Genomic DNA, 22,303 nt, shown 5'->3' with positions numbered 1-22,303 from the left:
TCTTGGGAGCAGAATTGCTGGGTCACAGTGGCTCCATTTTTACCTTTCTGGGGAACACCGGATTATTAAAGCAGCTGTACCATTTCACCTTCCCACCAGCAGCGTGAGGGGGCCGGTTCTCCACATCCTCACCAACACTGATTACTGTCCGTCCGCTTGACTGCAGCCATCCTAGCGGCTGTGGCGGAGTTTTTATAATAAAAAGCAGCAGTTAAAACAATACCGTGTCAAGCATATCCTCCCATCACCCAGAGAGCCCAACCGACCAAGTGCAATGAGCAGGGGACAAGACCGAGAACGCTGCTCTATCCTACTGCCTGGGTGCGCTGTCCCTGTGATTCCAGTGATCCTGCCCCCGATGTCAGCTTTAGCCACCTTGTCAGGGATGATTAGCATGCACCAAATCTGTCATCTTCTGCAAGTGAGGGTGAGTGAGCAAGGGAAGAACTTTTGGAAAGGTTCAATCACGCAACTCAGGCGGGTTTGACACTTCGCAGTAGAGGGTGGCAGTGTTGATGTAAAATGTTCACAAAAACTAATTTGGGATGCACAAAACCCAGCAGGAAGGTAAATAGGCATTTCACACAAGTACCATCCAAGGCAGTAACACATATTTTCCTCATATTTGCTGTTTTGAATATTCCTTCTCCATTCGCAGTTTCAAAGAGCATGCTCTAATAGTTCTCCTGTAGCTCCTAGGAAGGAGGATGGTACAGGAGCTTCAACAGCTCAATCATTCAACAGGTCAAGACAGTAAAGGTGGCCCCACCCACAGCCAGTAAAACAGACCAGAAATACTCCCACGACACGGGATGTTGACTATCATCTAAAAAAAAAACAAGGAAAAAAATTCTTTGGAGAACTACTCCATGTTTTTAATTTTTATTTATTGATTTGAGAGAGAGAAACATCAACTTGTTGTTCCATTTATCTACACATTCATTGCTGAGTCTTGTATGTACCCTGACTGGGATTGAACCCACAACCTTGGAGTATCAGGGCCAGTGGTCTAACCAAGTGAGCTACCTGGCCAGAGCTATGTTTCTTTCATATATTGCCATTTCAAAATCTTCTTTATCTACTTCTTACAAGCTTACAAACTCAATTATTTAGGATAGGGGAAGCCTCTTTGTAGCTACGTTTTTGTTACTTCCTTCAGATACAGTTCAGATTCTCTGTTTCTCTGCATCTTCACCTGCGAAGGATTACTGTCACAAGCAAACCCAGACTCAAGCCTGGTCTGTTCTTGCTTAGCAGGTGCCGCCCAGGTGGCCGAGGTGGGGCAGGACACTCGTGTGCACGTGGGTGCAGAGGAAGAGCCACGGGGCTAAACATCAGCGAGCTCACTGTCAGAGCAGAACTGCTGTCACTGTTCCCCGCGTTCCTTAAATCCCGTCACTGCGCTGGTTCTTAGAGCATTTCTCTGGTCTGAGACATCACTGTGTCTCTGAGGGAATTTAACACCTGCTGGTAAGTGTCTAGGACGTCCTGAGCCGTGGGTCTCTCTGCAGGAGCCTGGCTCTTACAGGCCTTGTGAATATCGAACAGATGGAATCGGACCATATCGCTCCCCTCGACCTGCCCCAGAAGGAAACTGGAGACATCCGGAATCTTCCAGATGTCAGTCTTCTCATCATACGAGGGCATGAGATGATCCTGAAAAGGCGTGTCCTCTCCAAAGGGCCACAGCTGCTCGGGAGCCACGAAGTCCCCATGGAGCTCCCTGTGGCCACACTTCACAAACGTCCCGGCACTGCGGTTCACCAGGGGCAGGGCGTCCAGGTCGTTCACCACGATGCTGAAGTTACTGGTCAGCAGGTACTGGGACAGCGTCTTGGGCAGGTCGTTGGAGTCGCACATGACCAGCGTGCCCAGGGGGCTGTGGTGCAGGTAGTTAATGATGCCGACGTAATCCATGGCCAGCCGCAGCCTCTGCTGCCAGGTGTTCACATGTTGGTACCTGGAAAGGTTTAACGTTTCTTCCAGGCGGCTCAGGGACCCTAAGGGATGATACTCAGTAAGAATGGTGTTGTCATCCTCGCAGAAGCCGAGCAGCGTGACAACGTGTTTACTCTGCAGAGACTTCAGCATCTGCAGTCCGTGGAGGAAGTCATCCTTCATCTCCGGACTGGTGAGCCGTGAGAGAGCGACTTTGCGTTCCTTCCACTCCGACAGAAAGACCTGAAACAGAGCCAAAGAACAGCACCTGTCTTAGGGCACCAGGAAAGAACTCCGCATCTTTTAAGTGCTGGACTTGGTGCCGAGCATACAGAAATTAATGAGACATAGACCCAGCCTAGGGCCGCTCTTGGTCTAGTTGCAAAGATTCACTTAGGAGCAAACACAAGATACCCAGCAAGGCAAGTGCCACACCAGCAAGTAAAGGTGCAGGGAGGGAGCAGGCGGGAGGGGCGGACTCTGGTCAGGGTGCCTCGGGCCATCTACAGAGGGTGCCAGCAGCCTCCTGGGAATTGCTCTGAGGGATGATCAGGGCTTGCAGGGTGACGTGGAGCATGGGAAGTGCATTCCCAGGAGAGGGGACTGACTGTGTAAGGGCACCGGGTGGCAGGCTGACGGCCAGTTCCCAAATACTGCAGCACAAAGCGGGAGAGGGTGGGAGAGGAGAGAAGACTGGAAAACCCTACGTGGGGGGTTGAGCCTAGCCAGCCCATCACACACAACAAGACGACTCATTAATTTTAACAGGTAGCACAGCAAACCACAAGAATAGTCCTATGTAAAATAAACATCTGCGCAGGGCACTGTGGGTTAGCGGGACTTCAGCTGTAAAAGCAGGAGGTGAAACGCCACATGCGCAGACCAGCCTGTCCTGGCACAGTGTCCAGGAAACTGCGGCACTGCCTGGGGCTCTCAGTTGTTCTTAGCTCCAAAGGCTGGCAGGAAGCACTGCCATTAAGAGCCTCTGATCAACAGCTTACATCCCCAAAGGGGAGGCAGAAAACAGACTGGAAGGGCAGATCACTGCTCCAGGCTGCTGTCTCTTCATAGTTAAAGTAAAAAGGCAACCTGGGGCATTATTGATCAAGAGCTTTTAACATCTAAGTCTATAACCTATCTAAAAATTAGGCCTGGGAGCCCTGACTGATGTGGTTCAGTGGGTTGGGAGTCATCCTGCAAACCAATAGGTCACCAGTTCAATTCCGGGACAGGGCACAGGCCTGGGTTGTGGGCCAGGCTCCCCTTTGGGAGTGCGCAGGAGGCAACCAATCACTGTCTCTCTCACACATTGGTATTTCTCTCCCTCTCTTTCTACCTCCCTTCCCTTCTCTCTCTAAAAATAAATAAATAAAAATTTAAAAAAGTAAGTTAAAGAAAAGCTCTAGGAATAAAAATCTGGCATTATTTATAAAAGCATAAACTGGAATCTACCCATCCACCAAAGACGGGGGAGTAGTTCAGTTATGGTAGGATCAGCAAAATGCATATATAGGTGGAGTTTTCACAGATAAAATTATGCTGCAAATGAAAAGGGATATAAAATTATATAGAAATAGAAGGCAATAGGCTCATGTTTCAGTCCTCAGGTTCATGGTACAACTCTGGGTGATTATTGTCCCTTACACCTTTTGGCTGTTTTCCATCTTTTCCAGAATGAATATATATTACTTTTACATCTTAAAAGTTTTTAAAATAACTCGGAAACATTATATGAAATGGAGGTTGGCCAGTGGACTTTGAAGATCTCTTCTGGATCTGCAAAGGGCGGTTTGTTGACAGACAAGCCCAGGCGATGGACTGGGTCCCCTTTTCCCCAGCTCTGTAATTTTGTATGGACCTTAACACCATCTTCTGTGATCTATTTCTAAAGATCTGACGGACATTTAAATTACTTCCCCTTTTTCTTAACAACACTGCTACAATGAATAGGTGGTATTTATACTTCTGGGCACATCTGCACAGTGTTACAAGCTGGGTGGCCAGCAGCCTCCTGGACGGGGACTGGGCACAGCCCTTGGTCCCAATGGGCTGTGCCAATGGGCTCTTACCAGTCGTGTGTGACACAGTCTTACTTTCTCTAGGCCTAATCTGCCAGATGTTATCGACCTTCGCGATCTGTGCCAATCCGAGGGATCAAAAACACTTTCCTGTTCCAATTTCAACCTCCCTGATTACTGAAACTGAGTGCTTTTCATCTTAACTGGCATTTTGTTGTGTCTCCTGTGGAAAAGATGTTCATTGTCCTTTGTCCAATTTTCTATATGGTTATTTGCTTTGTGCTTATTAATTTCTAGGAGCTCTTTACATATTATCCAGGTGATCCTTGATTATAAACATATAGGACAAGTTTTAGAAAATAATTCCCTTAGTTTACATGGTCTATGGTAACACAAAGAATGTAACTGTTACGCAGTCAGATATGTCTTTTATTTAACAAGTACAGCTGACCTTGAACAATGCAGGGATTAGAACTGCCAACCACCTGTGTACTTGGGTCAACCTCCCCCGCACACCGATTCCCAACTGCCAATGGATCTGACAACAACTTGAGTTTGGACTGAGGCCAAGTGAACACCATGAATTAACTGAAAAAAAGTCCGTATGTAAGCAAACCCATGCAGTTCAAACCTGCATTGTTCAAGGGCCAACTGTTTTTGTGTGAATTAAAAAACTGAAATAAAACCCTGCCCTTGTGTAACTTACATTCTGGTGCAGGAGGCAGACAGTAGAGAAAAGAAACAGGAAACGTATGAAGTATATTGGAAGGTAAAATGTGCTTTGGAGAAAAACTGGAAAGGTTTACAATTTTATATAGTGTCGGGGAAGCTTTCGCTGAGGTGATGGCTGAGCAAGAGCCTGAAGGAGGGAGAGGACGGAGCCATAAAATCTCAGGGGGACCACATGCCAGGCAGAAAGAACAGCCAGGGCAAAGGCTGTGGGGAGAGTGGGCCCCGAGGCTGCCAGTCAGCAAGGCCTGGGCCTCAGTGCACCGAGCAAGGGAACGGAACAGGGGCTGGTGAGGGGTGCAGACCTTGTGAGGCCTTTCGGGTGCTGAAGGGACTCTGGCCTTTACCCAGAGGGAGACAGGAGCCACCAGAGGATCCAAGCGGACGAGGGACACTGGCTGACATATCAGCTAATAGCAGCATCCTCACTGCCGTGTTAAGAAGAGACTGAAGGGGAAGGGAGGAGGACAAGGGTGGAAGCAGAGGCCACTTGGAGGTCACTGAACAAGATGATGGTGGCATGGATGGGGAGGAAGGGATACGAGAAGGGATACTCCTTAGGGAGCGGTCAAATCCCGATCTCTTCTGAGACTCAGACACAACATGACGCTAACAGACTGCAGATGGATGTGAGAGCAGAAGGAGTCAAGGACGCCTCCCAGGCCGGTGGCCCGAGCAACTGAACAGAAGGAGCCGTCCTTCACTGAGATGGGAGGATGAAGGCAGGGCCACCTGAGGGGGACAACCTGGGGCACACTTGGTTTGAGAGGCCTTTCTGGCATTCAGGTGGAGATGTGGGGTGGGCAGCGGGACAGAAAAGTCTAGATGGTCCAGGAGAGAGGTCTCAGCTGCAGATGAAGATCTGAGGTTGGATAAGGCCACCCAAGGGGTGGGCACAGGAGAAGAAGGTCCAAGGTTAAGTGAGGTGAGGAGGTGGACCCTGCAACGGAGACTGAGAAGTGGACAGTTCTTCAAAATATGTAAGTCATGTAACAACTGACGGCACTGCTCCAGGCTGAGGGCACGCGCCCTGGCAGTTCCCAACCCAAACTCGCAGACTGGGGAGAGAGGTGCTCGAAGGCCATCTGTGCATTGAGGAAGCCATCAAAGCTGAGCCGATTATTTTAGTTTCTGAGGATTCAATAAATGAGCTTCTGACTGCAAGCCCCTAAAATGCATGCTGTGAAAAAAATTAATTTAAAAAATAAAAAAGACTAAAACATGAAATAAAATATAGAGACAAGTAAATGCGTTTTCCAAAGCAGGCACTTGGCTAGATGTGAGGGACTTGCCCTCTGAGCCCTTGGGGAACTTGTATTTGTGAGACAAAGCAGCAGAAGACAGAAGAGAAGTTCATGAGGAGGGGGTTTAGATGGGGGCAGGGTGGTCAGGGAAAGCCTCTTAGAGAAGTGATACCCTGATACCAGAGCTGAGACCTGGATGACGAGGAGCTGGCTGTGTCAGGGGTGGAGGAAGAGCGTTTCAGGCAGAGAAGAGCTATTGCATGGGCCTTGCATTGAGACAGGGCTGTTTGACTCAGGAGTAAAAGGGTAGGGTGAGTGCGGGGTGGGGAGCGAGGGCATCTGGGGTGAGTTCAGGAGGCAGCAGGGCCAGATCCTGGTAGGAGGTTTGGGTTTTTTTCCCCAAGCGCAGTGGGAAGCCACCAAGGGGTTTGAAGGAAGAGAGCGACGTGACATGAATTGTGTTTAGAAGTGACTCCGCCTGGTGCAGGGTGAAGCGCAAAGTAGGGAGGCCTGTTTCAGGGCGAGAGCGAACAGTGCCTTGACAAAAATGGGTCAGGGCACACAGGTTATTGAACAAGTTTGGGACATGTGTTCAAAATACAATCAATGGAACCTGCTCTTGGCTTGGTTAAGGGGAAGTCAGTAGAGGGCTCAGGATGGCTCCCAGGTTCTGGAGCAGGAAATTAAAAGAGTTCCAAATGGGATGTACTTAGACGTCAAGAGACCTCCAAGTAGAGATGCAGATCAATCCCTGGGTAATAAACAATAAGTCCGTGGCTCAGCAGAGAGGTCCTGGGTAGAGGTGTCGATCTGGGAGTCAGCAGCATATACAATGTATTTAAAGCAATGGAACTAGATTAAACACCTAACAGTGTATCCAAGGAAGATAAAAGAAGAGGATCCAGGAAGGAACCAACAGGAACAAGGGTCCCAACCTCGGCACTACTGCCATTTGGGCCGGGTGTGAGGTGTGGAGGGTGAGGGCTGGCCATGCACTGCAGGACGCCCAGCAGCGTCCCTGGCCTCTCCCCACAGGGGGCCCTGGCCCCTCCTCTGCCCCTCAGTGTCACAACCTCAAAGGTGTCTCTACTCATTGGTAGACGTCCCCAAGGAACACAATGGCCTCTGATTGAACACTGCTGACTGCTGGCAACATGGGGAACAGAAGCAAGAAAGGAGAGGAACTGGGAGCGGCCAGTGAGGGAGGGGGAAAACCAAACACACGCAGCAGCTGGAAGAGGCCGGGCTGCACCAAGGGCTTCGAGAAGGAACAAGCGGAAGAAAGAAACATCCGACCTGAAATTTGCCGGCATCTGCATAGTAGCAGTGGGGGAGTTTGGAAGCCGCAGGGAAGAGGACAGATGAATGAATGGGAGAAGGAGAGACTATGTCAGTCTTACTACAGAAGGAGAGAAAATCAATAGAAGAGGATAATCTTTTTTAATTTTATTTTTTAATATTTTTTCTCACTTTATGGCTTGACTTTTCACTCTTTAATTTTTTTTTTCTTTTTTGATTCCAGAGAGAGGGTCCAGGAGGGAGAAAGAAAGGGAGAGAAACATTGATGCGGGAGGGAAACGTGGAAGGTTGCCCCTTGCATGCTCCCTGACTAGGGACTGAACCCGCCACCCAGGCATCTGCCGTGCCTGGGAAGCAAACCCGGGACCTCTTGGTTTATGGATGACACCCAGCCAACCGAGCCCCACCAGCGACTCCCATCAGGGCCAGATCCTCTTTTTTAAGAGAGTGTGTGTTTGTGAGCCAGTAGGAACATTGTTCAGAGTGCGAAAGACTGGTGGTGCGACAGGGAAAAGCTGAGGTGAGGGCAGTGTGGGCAGTCAGGGACCTCACCTGAGCTGGAAGATTCAAGGTCCGCTGAGAGGACGGCGAGGAGATTTCCTGGGGGTGGTTTCTATTCCATAATAACTTAGGTAACAAGATCATCAACTAAGACAGGGGCCCCGCCGGACGGGGCACCTCAAGTCCTTCTGTCACTGCTACCTCCCCTCCTCGTCCCACCCTCCAGGCACACTGGTCCTTCCTGGTCCCCAGACAACAAAGCAAGTTCATCCTGGGGCCTCTGCTGGCCCCACCTTTCCTACTGGAACATCTTTTCCTCAAACATCCACACAGCTCGCTCTCAGATGGCTCTGTCACCTCGAGCAACGAGCCTGCCACTTGCTCGGCTTTGTCTTCACAGCCCATGGCACGGACACACTTCATGACATTCTGCTCTGGTTGTCTTGACTGTCTGACTCCCTGACTGGAAGGCAAGCTCCAAGGGTCTTTGTTTCATTCGCTGTCACAGCCCCAACACATACGATGAATGAGCGGATCTTTACAGTTACCTTGTTTTACGGTTTTACTTTATTTAGATGCCTGCCCCTTCTCCCTGTCTGACTTCCTTTCAGATGTCTCCTTTCTGCAAACCTGGGGTCAGCAGCCAAGGCTCTGGGTCTCCCAAAATAAGGACCAGCACTTTATGGAGCCACAGGCCCATGCATGCATTTTCCGCTCCTCCTCCTCTTTGTCGGTCACTCAGTGCAGCCTCACAAAGGAACTGTCTCTCTTCCACGTCCCTGCACTGGCTTCCAGAGTGGCTCTCGGCCACATCAGTAACCTAGGTTATCACAGAACTGACGGCCGCCGGACTGCAGTGCACCGCCGCCCCCCCCCCCCCACCAGCTGATGAGATGAGGGCTCCTGAAGCTTTCGTCTGAGAAGCGAATTCACCCCTTCAGTTTCTCTTAGTAAAATTAAAAACTTAAACACCACTACATCATCACAGAGTTTGAGTAGTAAGAGTGAAAAAACTGCCCATAGCCCTCCTTCACTGTAGCATAATTTCTGCCATTTTTGTATTTTCTACATAAATACATAGTTTTTCAGTGAGAAACAGTATGTTCAACAATTTCATATTTTGTTTTTTCCACTTATCATCATGAAATTTTTTCATATTGCTGCCCAGGTTTCTAACTACACTTAATGGTTACAGAATATTCCAACAAGTGGTTGCGCCATAATTTAACTAACCGTCCCCTATAGTTATTATTTCCAATTTGCTACCACTACAAAAAACAAAGCAAAGGAACCGTTTAAGCATTTGGCTTTTTCCTTCCACTGGGACTATTTTATCAGGTAAAGTCCCAGATGTGACATTGCTGGGCACAAGGGAACAAACACTTTGATGGCTGCTTCCCCCAAGGCCCACCCCTCGAATGGGGGGCGTGGCATAGAGGTTAAGCAGGCACTCACCCTCTTCACGGCTCCCTCCCCGACGCGCTTCAGCTGCCTCACTTCTGTCCCCAGCTCCTGGCAGGACAGCCACGGGGAGCAGGTCTTCATCTGTCCCATTCTGAAGGAGCCGTAGGGACAGTGGCCAGAGTCCACGGCGGCACGCCGAGGGGAAATGAAAAGCCGGTCGAGGCAGAGGTAGAGGAGCACGTTCATGAGGGCCATGGCCAGCAGCAGCCCCACGACGGGGGACACTTCTCTTGGGGGGGCGCCTTTCCTACCATCCTGGGGCCTCTTTTCCATGCCGGTAGCCTTGGCAACTTCCTACAATATAAAATGGAACCAGTAATAACAGTTGTTTTTTATTCCCATTCAGGTGTTTGGACAGTGTGCAGTTGCAGGTGACACACCCTCTATGCCTCATTCTCAAGGATCCTGCACCTCCCTGTCACCGTGTCATCGTGAGGGTGAGAGAAGGCACTGAACACTGGGCTCGTACTAAATGTTCAGTGTCAGCTGCTCTCGGAATCAGAGTTTTTGTTACACACCCCAGTCCAGGTTCATCTCCTTTAGACTCCATTGGAAAGGAGGTGCAGTGTGTGTCTGACTGTCTCGCTCTCCCACAGTGCTTGCACTGAGGACACACCGGTGAAGAGTGAGCAAAATGAAAGTGCGGATGTCAGGCCACTGGGGCTGGGACAGAAGGTGGACAAAGGAGAGCAGCAGGAGATTCACTAGACTGGTGGGTGGGGCTGGAATGCTCTGGAAGCCACTCAAGGAACTGGAATGCTCCTTGGAAGGCACTCAAAAGCTCCTTCATGTTTTTAAGCAGCAAAGGCTACTCTCCAGCAGGGGTGGGAGCGGCTGGGGCTGGGAGGATGCTTAGGAGGCCCTGGCAACAACCCGGGATATGAGCTGACGCGTGTGTGAGCTAGGACACTGGTGGCGAGTGTGGGGAGAGGGTGATGCGGAGAGAACCGCACACCAGGAAACCATCGAAGGTGCAGTTAGTCACCAAACCCACGGCACGGCTCCAACATTGGAGCTGGGGTGTGGCCCGTGGTGCAGACCCTGGTGAAGCTGCAGGCACCACAGCTGTAGTTGCTGGGTGGGAAGGGGGCGGGAGGGGAGAGGGCTGGGGAAGGACCCTGGACATGGGGTGCCTGACACTCAGGGTGCCTGAGGTAGAGTGCAACTGTGTCAGTACTTCAACGAGGGATGTGGCCACACCAGTTAGTGTGTGCCCGCTGAATATAAGCACTGAGAGGCATGGGGACAGCAGTGACAGAACTGACCCTCACTTCTTGGTTCTGAGACATGTGTGACAGGAAGCTTTACCTCCCAGGTACGTCTTCCTTCTGCCGGTTCAGGTCTCCATCTGGACACCTGGGTCAGTCAGTGCTCAGGCTGGCCGCGGGCACTGGTTAGAAAGTACTCTGCCACAAAGTGCCAAAAATAATTGTTAAATAAACATTGAAACTCGGCACACAGACAAATGGCAATAGTAGAAATGGTTTGCCTCCCCCAGGGCTCCTCCCTGTGTCTGGGTGTCCCTCTGGCTCTGGATTCCCAGGACGGTGCAGTGGCTGCAGGGAAGTCCTCCTGCCACCCGGATACCCTTATAAAGCCCCATCAGCTTGTCTGGAGACAATGCTAAACATCCACATGACTTTGCAGTCTCCCAGGAAACCAGACCCTGGGGTCCCTTTGTGATCCATACCACATCCTGACCTCTTTACAGACTGCACTGCTTGCCTTCCAGCCCATCAAAAGAAAGCATCATTTCAATTTTGCCTAGATGCTGCCTTCCCCCCAAATTCTGTATCAACTCTGTTCCCTGGTTGAGACACCAGGTTCCAACGCTGTGCGGGTCACTCAGTGCAGTGGGTCAATAAAACTGACAGGTTCTTTCCCAAGGCCTGGGTCCCCCTCTCTTCAAACTGTATCACCCCCACTTGGACCTTCTCTCTCAGCTGACGCTCCTGTTCCCTATGTTCCTGAAAAAACAGAAGCAATCAGAGAGCACTGCCCTGAGCCCCCACACCACACTGCAGGCTCCTGCTCCCCACCCCGTCTTTTCTGTGACTCTGAACAAAACCTGAAGGCCACTACAGCCCCGTGCCTGCACAGACCCCTCCCTGCCTCGTGGGCACTGCCCCAGCAGGACACCCCCTTCTCCTGAATCGTGACCAGTGTGCCCTAATTTCCCCCTCCATTTCAAACACCCTCCCATCACCCTACTTCCCCTCCACTCATTGCCTCATTTCTCTCTTCCCTTTTTGCAAACTCCTTTAAAAACTCTGTACTCTCACTATATCCACTTCTGTCCCCTGCTTCTCTTGAAATCGCTGCTACTCTGCCTACGGAGACCCTGTCAAGGTGACCTCCACAATAGTACACACAATAGTCAATTCATAGTCCTGGTCTTGACCCCTCAGCTGCATCTGGCATGGCTGATTGCTCCCTCCTCCTTCGACCTCTTTTTTCCTTGGTTCCCAGGGAACTGCACCCTGGTGGCTCCCCAGCCTCTGTCACTGCTGGAGTGCCCCAGGCTTGGACTTGACCTCTTCACTCACTGCCTACAGGGCTAGGTGATCTACCTGGACTCAGGACTCTCCCATCTCCACCTGCTGCCACCTCCCAAATGTCTAGCCTTCTCAGACCTCTAGACGTGCTTCCTTGAAATCTCTATTTGGATATCTGAAGGACAACTCAAAAATATTTGTCTTCAGCATAAAAATACGATAACTCAATTTTAAAATGGGTGAAGAACCTGTACGGACATTTCTGCAACGTAGATGTACGCACGGCCAATAGGTAGGTGGGAAGATGCTCAACCCTATGCGTGATCAAGGGAAATACAAACCTCATCACACATCCACAGGGCGCTGTAAACCAAGTCAGACAATAACAAGTGTTGACAAGGATGCAGAGAAACAAGAACTCTACTGCACTGCGGGTGGGAATGTAAGATGGTGCAGCCACTGTAGAAAGAGTCTGGCAGGTCCTTAAAAGGTTAAATAAAAAGTTACCATATCAACCAGTAAATCCACTGCTCAGTATATACCCAAGAAAACACATTCATAGAAACACTTGTAGAAGAATGTTCACAGCAGTGTTAGCTAAAGACCCCAAAACCCTACCTGTCCATACTCAAAAGGACACATAGGATCTGACTCCATTTATATGAGATGTCCAGAGCAGGCAAATCCAGAGACAGAAGCAGACTGGTGGTTGCCAGGGGCTGGGTGAGATGGGGCATGGGGAGGGGCTGCTAGTGGGTACAGAGTTCCTTTCTGGATGAGATGTTTAAGAATCTGCAGTAATGGTTGTAAGAGTACTAAGAGTCACTGGTTGTATACTTTAAAGTAGCACATTTTACAGTACGCAAATATCCAACTTTAAAAGATAAAAATACTCCGCAAACCGAGCATCTGCTCTTTCCCTCCCAAATCGCTGTTCTCACAGTATTTACAGTCTCCGTAAATGACAGGTCTATTCTTCGCGTTCCCCAGGCCAGCGAAGCTACAGGTCAAGGGTGACAAAGTGCCACTGCTCCTCTCCAAGCAGAAAACTTTAGAAATAATGGGTTCTTCCACAATTCTGTGTCTTTCCTACTTACTTAAAGAAAGGGCTGCTTTGCTTGTCTCTACTGTCCTTAAGAGGGGCCCAGGAAACCCTGGCTCCAGCAACACTCACAACCTTTTTCTTGAAATGATGCCATCTGCTCACCCCACCACCTTGGTCTTCCCAGTTCTGCCTAGCAACCAGCAAGGTCCCGACGGTGGCTTGCTCCTCTTTCTCATACAGATCCCAGGCCTGCATCTTTCTTTCCAGTCCATTCTGTCATCTTCAAGGACGTCAACTGAAACTACAATGACTTTCCCCACTCAGCCCTCGGTCTCTTGAGCTCCGTCCATTAGTCCTGATCCTCAGAAGTAGATCTTAAAGAAATGAGTAAAACCATTGCCATCTCTTTTCTACATCAGTGAAAACTGACCAAGTGTGTCTCACTCAGATGTCAGATCAGGGATCAGCAAACTTTCTCTGTAAAGATCCAGATGGTAACTCTTCAGGTGGAGGGGCCAGAGGCGGAAACTGAGAAAGCAGCATCACTGTGACTTGTGGTGCGCTGAGATGAGAGGTCATCTCATCTCAGGGATGAGAGGGATGAGAGGTCACGCAATGTCTCCGTCACAGTTATTCAACTCTGCCACCGAATGCGAAAGCAGCCCCAAACACTACATAGACAACTGTGCATGTCTGTATATAAAACCCTTTATTTACAGGCACTGCATTAGAATTTCATAGTTTTCATGTGTCAAAATAAATTATTCTTTTACCTCCCCTGCCCCAATATTTTAAAAGGTTTTTTAAAAAAAGCACTTAACTAAGAGGCTATACAAAAACAGGTGGGGCAGCAGTCGGCCCCGCCCCACCGTAGGAGATGATACCCCTCTGGGTCTGCTGCAGGCCCTGTTTCCTTCCTCTGCATTCCCTCTAGGTAATCTCATCCACGAACATGGCTTTCACAGCCATGTAAATACTGACATCCAAGTCGCTACAGCGGCCCAGATCTTTCTATGCTTCACTCAGCGGGCTCTTCCACGTTTGGGCTGTGTCTCTCCTGTCTACAACATGCGCCTTCTCCAGGGCTCCCTCTCTTTGAGGGGCACACAGCGCAGCCACTCCCTCAACTCACAAAACGGGTGACTCGATTCCTCCTTCCCTAACCACTAAACCAACCAATTACCCCACACAGTCCATTCTATCACCCAAATGTCTCTCTGACCTGCTCACCTCTCCCCTTCCTTGCTCTTCCGTCCCTGGCCTAAGCCGACAGCGTCTCTTACCTGGGCTTCTGCAACAGTTTCCTACTCCATCTCCCACGTTCTCTTTTCCAACCCATTCTCCACGCAGCAAACAGGGCCTTTTTTTCTTTCCTGGAATGCTTCAAGCACAGAGAAAACTGAAAAATTGGACATCCGCTCAGCTTTGTCAGGTAACACTGCATCACATTTTTAAAAGATCTTTTTTAAAAATATGAAATATCACACACATAGTTGAAGTCCTGTGGATCCCTCCCAAGAAACTTATATTGCCCCCTCCCAGGACGTAATCACCATCCACAGGTTGGTGTTGTCAGTTCCCAAACTCTGGTCCCAGGACCTACAGCAGCAGCATCGCCTGGGAACCCACAAAAAACCCAGGTTCTCAAGTTCTGGCTCCAGACCTTGCCCCAGACTTCCCCAATCAGACACTCTGAGGTGGGCCCCAGAAATCCACTGTGACAGGTTCTCCAGGTGATTTAGATGCACGATGAAGTTTGAGAATCACTGGAGCATTTAATTCCCATACACGTATTTTATTTTCACCACATAAGCCCATTTCTTAAAGGTTTTTTGGCACCCCTCAACACCTGATGGGCTTTCTTCTTTCAAAGGAATGTTTCTGGAGAAGGCCGCCCAAAACCTGGGATATACGCCGTGTGGCTGAAGGAAATTTCTTGCCCAGAAATAAGCAAAGAAGACACTAGTTATGAATAAAAACCCCAGCAGATTAAGGAATAACAATGTGGGGCCAGCTGGGACGGAGAAATTCAGGCACTGTTTAGAGAAAAAGGATTCCTGGCATTCATAGGAAAAAGCTGGTAAACAGGGAAAAGATTGGGAAAACCACCACTCCAAACTCACAGTTTAACTTAAGAAGAAAAGCAATGGAACAAAATTAGTTTTTACTAACCTACAAAATTTTATATAACCAGTGACAACACGAATTAGTGTCACTCAATACACTTTAGAGCGGAATGCCATTAAAATAATTCCTGGTGCTGACTTAGCCTTAAGTTCTATACAGTAAAGATAAGGGATGGCGAAAACAGGACTACTAAATAAAATGGCTCAATAAAAAAGAGCAGCATATGTTTACACCTAACACAGAGCTCGCACCTAGAGGCTGCTAGCAGTGCTGGCACGAATGATCGCGTGCAGAATAAATGCCTGGGAGAAGAACCTAAAGCTTGTTATGTTAGCTCATGTCCAGCTCGCGCTCCGGGAAGGATTCAGAGGGGCCCAGGAAGGTGGGCGCCGGCTGCCCCAGGCCAGCGTGGCCTCTAGCTGCACTCAGGTCAAGCAGCCCAAGAGGCACGCGGGGCTACCAGGGCTCAGGGTTGAGGAAGCCGAACCTGGGACGAGCCCCGCAGGAGGCCGAGCTGGCCTCCGCACCCTTTCCGCAGCACCTGTCTCTCGCCCGCCAAGCGCCCTTCCAGTCTCCTGCCCACCCTTTCTTCAACCCGCCGCGCCTACCTGCGGCCCTGGGCTGGGCGCGCAGCTTCCTGCGCCTGCGCGGCCGGAAACAAACGGAGGCAGGATGAGCGCGAGTCTGCCCCCTGGTGTCCGCCGCCCGCTGCCCGCCGGCCCTGGAGACCGGAGACTGGACGCTGCAACGCAAAGGAGTTTGAGCGAATCGTAGGTTCCAACCCAGGTGCACCGACCGGTCCTTCTCCTATTCTGGTTTCTTTTCTACAAACGTAGATGATGTGTTGACCTATCACTGTTTTAGTTCACACAGCCAACCTGGTACTAGGTACGGTAGAGAGGAGCTCTAACGTATAGACCCTTTAAAAGCCTCCAGGTCGGTGCAAAGTCATGGTTTGCAAAGGGTGGTCCTCAGACCAAATGATGATGCTTCACACCTCCAGGGAAACTGTTAGGCTTGCACATTCTTGGCTCCGTCCCAGACCTAGGGGTTTGGGTCGTCAATCTATGCTTAACCAGGCCTCTGGGCAATGCTGCTGCCGCGAAGATTGAGAACCACTGGTGGAAAGGAAGAGGCGTAGCCCAGAGCAGGAACACTGAGCTTCTCACGTTCCAGGGGCCCCAAGGAGGAGCACTGGAAAGGAGGCGGGAAGCTGGAAAACTCATCAGGTCCCACCACCGTTTGCACCCGGTGGAAAATGCCAGAGGAAAGGTTGCGGCATTGAAAGTTCGGCATAGGATGATGTATCTTTTTGTTTGTTTAAAACGGAAGTGTTATCTTCCACATTGACACATTTTCCAAGTTTGGAATCAAGAAACTATTGTGATGAGCCTGTACTGGTAATCCAAACAATGAAAATTAAGAATAACTTGAAGCTACTTGCCTATCAGATTGGCAAATAGCAAAGATTACCAAAAATGGTAATGCCTCTTGATGTACAGAATCTAAACGTTTCCCCACACCCATGCATGAGTGTCAATTTGCAGAACCTGTCCCAGTCCCACCTGTGCATAATGGGCCCTAGCAAATCCCTTTCTAGGAATTCACCATGCGGAAATAATTGAATGTGCAAGAGAACTCACTTAAGTGTTGTTGACAATGGATGTTTGTAACAGGAAGAAAAGAAACTTAAAAGTTTAACAATAGGGCTTTCTGAAAGAAGTTACATCCATGCAACCATTAAAAACGATGTGGTTGGTATAATGGGTACAGTTTCATTTCGAGAAGATGAAAATGTTCAAGATGGATGATGGTGACATGATGCCACTTAAAAACAGTTAAAATGGTCAATTTATTGTTATGTATATTTACCGCAATAAAAAGAAAGATGCTATAGATCTGTATGTTCTGACATGAAAAGGTATTGATAACTTACGGCTAAGGGTGGGGAAGCAATCCCATTTTTAAAAAAACCACTATATACAAAAATTCTATTCTATATAACCACAATATATAAAATTCTATTAATTTTATTCTGTATAATCCCCATATATAAAAACTCTATTTTGTTGGTGATAACCGCTATATACAGAATGAAATTATGGGCAATTTAAATTTTCTCTTTTTGTTCACATGTATTTCTTAATGTTTATGTAATTAACATGTATTACTTCATATGTGTGTACATACTTGAAAGATGAACCTGGTATCACTATGTGATATATATGGAAGGATCCTTAAACAAGCCCATTAAATAAATTTTTTAAAGAACGTAAAAGATGAGATCAGATAAACTTTAAATGGAAAAATTAGGAGTTAACCGACAAGACAGAAAATGAGGAAAGAAATGAATAAAATGCAGTCAGTTCTGCTATAACACATTTTTAAAAAGCAAGTTTGTTGCCATAAGATTGATGTATTGAGAAATCATTTGAGAATTGCACAGATTTCCCATTTGTGTATGTGTGATTTCACCATGGAGAAACGCTAGGGGAGCAGAAAACCGCGCAGGCTGAGCCACACTGCAGAGAACGATCAAAGCACACATGAGCCCTTCCACATCTGCCAGCTTCTTCAGTTCCCATGGGCGTTTGAGTCTCACTCATCCACATCTGGTGTCGCAACTTCCAGATCGATTTCGGATGACCCTCCCTCCATCTGTTCCCATAACTCCCAAGCTGCAACGTCTCCTCCAGTGCCCGCTCCCACAGGCAAGCTTCAGGTGTTTCCAGGGTCAACAGCCGAAATGTGTACAATTGGGTTGCCATTGTGAGTTCTTGTCTCTTTTAAACTGGTGAGTTTTTGAGTGTCGTGCCTAACCCCATTTTTACCACGAGCCCCCTGATTTCTCTTGGCGATTTTGCATAGCATGGTGACAGGAACAGAGAATCACATTCCAGCAGGTGGCTGGACGTGGTTTTAGGGGTGTTTCAGGCACAACCACAGCAGCATCACTGACAGAGCAGACATTTTAAGTTTGAAATGGAGTGGGAGTCCAAGTTAATACCCAGCAGGACTTTACGTCTCTGGTGAGTGGACACTAGTCAGGATTCCCCGTATACAGGAATTATCTCCTGAGGAGATCCTTTGATGCTCTGGAAAAGGATGTTTTTTCCGAGAGAGAACACGCAGACCAGAGAGCCAAAGCTGAGCGCTTGGAAACTGTAATTGCAGGACGAGAGGGAATTTTCGTAAAGAACAGAGAATCTGTAAAAGCTAATGAGGGAGAGAGACCAAAAGGGACAAGAGGGCTAGTTCCCACGAAGGTGGAGCAAACACATGCAAACTTTTCTTTCCCACTGAACACAACTAGAAAATCTGACAAGAATCCATTGCACAGTTGTCTGGGGCCTCTGAAAAGCAAATGACACCAGATCAAAGAACACCGACTTTCTCGCACCACTGACTGGTCAGGATGTTCCTGTTTCTCACTGGTCTGAACTCACACAACCCAAAGCCTGGAAGCAAGCACTGGGGTGGAGTTGGGGGCGGGGTACAGGGGACAGAAAGACACACTGGAGAAAGCCTCTGGTTCTGACTTATAAAGTAAAAATGGCAACTCCTAAAATTCAAAGAGATTGGAGAAAATTAGTCTGTTTTCTCTCTTTCCTTTTTACTCAATTCCCTTGCACCCCAACTCCCAATGATGTGGGCCAGGAGCAGCAGAGGGGGCAAAAGTGGCTGGGAATAGAAAAGCAGGCGCCCACACTGGGAGAGCGCACTTCCTTTCCATCAGGGCAACTTGGACTCCCAGATGGCAGGGACAACATCCACTGCTTTATCTGTTTTTCTCCTGTTGCTGTGGCATAGCTGTGGAAGTGCACAGTTTCTCACTTGACACTGGAGGTTTCTGGCCAGAGGACTAAAATGAGGAACCCCAGACAACTGGAAAGTATAGGGAAGGAAGTGAAAAGGGATGAGGTAAGGAAGCAATTCCATCAAGCTTTTATGAACTCTTGGGCTCAGATGCTAACTGGCATACCCAAGAACACTCTAGAAACAGAAGCTAAAATAGAAAGTATCAGTAAAGAAATAGACTATATTAGCCCTGGCTGGTGTGAGGATTTGAATGCTGGCCTGTGAACCAAAAGGTTACCAGTTCAATTCCCAGGCAGGCACATGCCTGGGTTGCAGGCCAGGTCCCCAGTTGGTGGTGTGTGAGAGGCAACCAACTGATTTATCTCTCACACATCGATGTTTCTCGCCCTCTTTCTCCCTACCTTCCCCTCTCTCTAAATATAAATCTTTTAAAAAAAGAAATAGAAGATATTAAGGGTCAAACATTTTAAAATCTAAAAAGAACCAAAACAAAAAACTCACTGGCTAGATCCAATGGCAGAGTGGAGAGGACAAAAGACAGAGAGAACTTGAAGACCAATGAATGAAGATGAGCCAATCTGACCAACAGAGAGAAAGAGAGGAAAAAATGAATAGAGCTTCCATAACATTTGGGACAAGAACAAAAGGTCTAATATGCTGTCATCAGAGTTTCACAGGAAAAGAGAACGTGCTAGGAAAAAAAAAGGATAAATAATGGCTGAAAATGTCCCAAGTTTGGTGAAAACACAAAGCTACAGTCAAGCTGAGCAAACAGGATAAATGCAAAGATACCCATGCCCAAACACATCAAAATCACATGATGAAAACTAAAGACAAACTAACAATTTTGAAAGCAGCCGAAGAAAAATGGTGCCTAACCTGCTGATGAAGATTCTAACAACAGTCGGTTGCTCACCGGAACCCACAGAGGCTGAAGGAAGTGGCAAAAGGTTTTCCAAGAAAAAAACTGTAAGCCCAGAATTCTATATCCAGAGAAATATCCTTCAGGAATGAAAATGAAATGAAGCCTTCCTCAGATGTACGAAAACTGAGAATTTGCAACAAGTAGACTTACTCTAAAAGAATTACTGAAAGAAATTTCTCCAGATAAAAGAGAAATATCAGAAGGAAACTTGGAAAATTAGGAATGAAGGAATAGCACAAATGGTTAAATATTGATGTAAATATAAAAAACCACCCTACATGGGTTCTTTAAAAAAATGTTTGGTCCTAGCCAGGTGGCTCAGTTGGTTGGAGCATCGTCCCGTACACCAAAAGGCTGTGGGTTTGATTTCTGGTCTGGGCAAATACCTAGGTTGTGGGTTGATGCCCAGTCAGCACTCAGAACGGAGGCAACCAATTAATGTTTTTTGCTCTCCCCCTTCCTCTCTCCCTAAATCAATAAACATATCCTCAGGTGAGGATTAAAAAAAATCTTTGGTGGTTGAATGCAGAAAGTATAAAACTGTCTGATGGATTTTATACAATATCAAAAAGTGGCCCTTACTAACATTATCACATTGGTATCATTCGAGAGGCTACAGGTATTAGGAAGCTGTCAAGCTCACTGTGGAAATTAAACTTTAATTGAAATCTCAAATTGTATCACTGGCAAAACACTTAGTTGTTTTCCTTGAAGTGACAGACTAACTTCATTTTTGAGAAAATGAATGCCAGCCATGCAAAGTACGAATAACCAGTTTTCTGTTTGTTCACATCAAAATGACATTCTGTGAAAAGCAGCCACATTTTAACTGTTGGTCCAATGCAAGTTGCCCGTTAGGAGGTCCTTACTGGGAGTGTCAAAGCCTGGCGCCTCCTCACCTGATTCCATGCTAAGCCTTTTTGATACATGAATTGCTAATTTGTTAAACTTCAGGCAGAAAATGTCAAGTGACAAGGCAGATGTAACTCCTTGGTCTGCTTCAGTTACATTTTTCAGTGTAAACCGGTCAACTGCCATTAGGCTTTCTATTGAAGTCTCTGAGCTTTGAGTCACCAGGCCTGAATCCAACCCATCTGGGGACACTGACGAGGTAGGTTCTGAGAGTAAATGCTATCTTATGAAAACTTCTATATACACTTTTTGTACCCTATGAAACCTTTGGAATTGGAGAGCCTTATGACAATTTCAATATAAAACCAGAGATTTTTGCAGCCTGGCTGGTGTGACTCAGTGGATTGAATGCTAACCTGCAACCTAGAGGTTGCTGGTTCAACTCCTAGTTACAGCACATGCCTAGGTTTGCGGGCCTGGTTCCTGGTCAAGGAGCCTGCAAGAGGCAACTGGTAAGTGTTATCCCTCACACACTGATGTTTCTATCCCTCTCTTCCTCCCTCCCTTCCCTTCTAAGTAAATAAATAAAACCTTAAAAAAATAAAATAAAATCGGAGGTTAATCACATTAAAAACAAAACTAACATGTTAAAAATAACATGCCATCTATTTCCTCCAGAAAGTATTAAAATATTTTTTCTGAATTCTTGAGAACAGATAACTTTTCTACTCTATATAATTCTAGTTGTGGTGTACTTTGAACACTGAACAAAAATTCTTTACTGTTAAAGTGAGATTTAATTATATGCAGGCAGAGAACTAGCTTGTTTAACACTTCTTCCTAGCATGTCTTCCTCAACTGCAGCAGCTGGACAGCTGTAAACTACATTTCCCAGATTACTTTGCAATTTTTATGGTATATTTTATTGATTATGCTATTACACTTTTCCCAATTTACCCCCTTTATCCTCCCTCTGCCCTGCACCCCCCAACCCTCCAGCATTCCCCCCACCTTAGTTCATGTCCATGGGTTATACATATAAGTTCTTTGACTTGTTTCCTATACTACTCTTAACACCCCCTGTCTAATTTGTACCTACCAATTATGCCTCTTATTCCCTGTACCTTTCCCCTCCTATTTTTCCCCTCTCCCCACTGAAAACCCTCCATGTGATCTCCAGTTCTCTGATCCTGTTCCTGTTCTAGTTGTTTGCTTAGTGTTTGTTTTTGTTTTTTTAATAGGTTCAGTTGTTGATAGTAGTTAGTTTGTTGTCATTTTACTGTTCATAGTTTTTGATCTTCTTTAACTTCTTAGGTAAGTCCCTTTAACGTTTCCTATCATAAGGGCTTAGTGAATATGAACTCCTTTAACTTGACCTTATCTGGGAAGCACTTTATCTGCCCTTCCATTCTAAATGATAGCTTTGCTGGATAGATTAATCTTGGATGTAGGTCCTTGCCTTTCATAACTTCAAATACTTCTTTCCAGCCCCTTCTTGCCTGCAAGTTTTCTTTTGAGAAATCAGCTGATAGCCCTATGGGAACTAATTAAGAGTTTTAGATGTCATTTAGGTTCTCTCCAATCAGATGCACTAGAGTGAGCTTTTACACTGGAAGGGAAGCAGACGTGCTTGCAGGGAACTTGGCAGAGGTGGACAGGCCCACTCAGCAGGTCCTAACCCCAGCACAGGCAATAGGGAGTTGATGGACCAGTTCTGCAGTACGGCTTTGGGATGAATCATTTCTGGGAGGGTCGGTGGTCCTTCTATGAGCCAGCTATATACCTTAATAAACGCTTTGGGTTTAAACCTCCTTAGTGGACTTTGTTACATGCAGTCAACCAACCAA

The 22,303-nt window shown here is 47.4% G+C and overlaps 2 protein-coding genes across 4 annotated transcripts in view; both read right to left on the bottom strand.

Moving 5' to 3' along the window:
- HGSNAT (heparan-alpha-glucosaminide N-acetyltransferase) overlaps positions 1 to 170 on the bottom strand; it is a 34,903-nt gene extending 34,733 nt beyond the window's left edge. Inside the window, exon 1 of the mRNA XM_037055097.1 lies at positions 133 to 170. Within this exon, the coding sequence (XP_036910992.1) occupies positions 133 to 170 (38 nt within the window). The remainder of the gene's footprint in view (positions 1 to 132) is intronic.
- Positions 171 to 1,054: 884 nt separating this feature from the next.
- On the bottom strand, positions 1,055 to 15,515 carry POMK (protein O-mannose kinase). 3 transcript variants are annotated; one of them, XM_037055498.1, is made up of 6 exons: positions 15,469 to 15,515; positions 14,017 to 14,114; positions 12,030 to 12,170; positions 10,502 to 10,599; positions 9,185 to 9,487; positions 1,055 to 2,181 (listed from the first exon to the last, which is right to left on the bottom strand). In XM_037055498.1, exons 5-6 carry the CDS (start codon positions 9,464 to 9,466, stop codon positions 1,411 to 1,413), a joined length of 1,053 nt encoding a protein of 350 aa, XP_036911393.1. In that variant the 5' UTR covers positions 9,467 to 9,487; positions 10,502 to 10,599; positions 12,030 to 12,170; positions 14,017 to 14,114; positions 15,469 to 15,515; the 3' UTR covers positions 1,055 to 1,410. The 3 variants fall into 3 exon arrangements, with proteins under 3 accessions (XP_036911393.1, XP_036911392.1, XP_036911394.1); XM_037055497.1 differs by lacking the exon at positions 15,469 to 15,515 and having other exon boundaries at positions 14,017 to 15,105; XM_037055499.1 differs by lacking the exons at positions 12,030 to 12,170; positions 15,469 to 15,515 and having other exon boundaries at positions 14,017 to 15,105.
- Positions 15,516 to 22,303: the final 6,788 nt, after the last annotated feature.

This window comes from Sturnira hondurensis, unplaced genomic scaffold (genome assembly GCF_014824575.4).
Source record: "Sturnira hondurensis isolate 20B ecotype Veracruz unplaced genomic scaffold, ASM1482457v3 Scaffold0008640, whole genome shotgun sequence".
NCBI classification, from domain to species: domain Eukaryota; kingdom Metazoa; phylum Chordata; class Mammalia; order Chiroptera; family Phyllostomidae; genus Sturnira; species Sturnira hondurensis.
Note: the sequence above shows the minus strand (reverse complement) of the source record. Positions and strands in the feature narration are given on the sequence as shown.

Coding starts and splice junctions, on each gene's coding strand:
- POMK (XM_037055498.1), bottom strand. CDS start 9,466: ATGGAAAAGAGGCCCCAGGATGGTAGGAAAGGCGCCCCCCCAAGAGAA. Junction 2,182..9,184: donor GGGAGGGAGCCGTGAAGAGG/GTGAGTGCCTGC, acceptor GCTCTGTTTCAG/GTCTTTCTGTCGGAGTGGAA.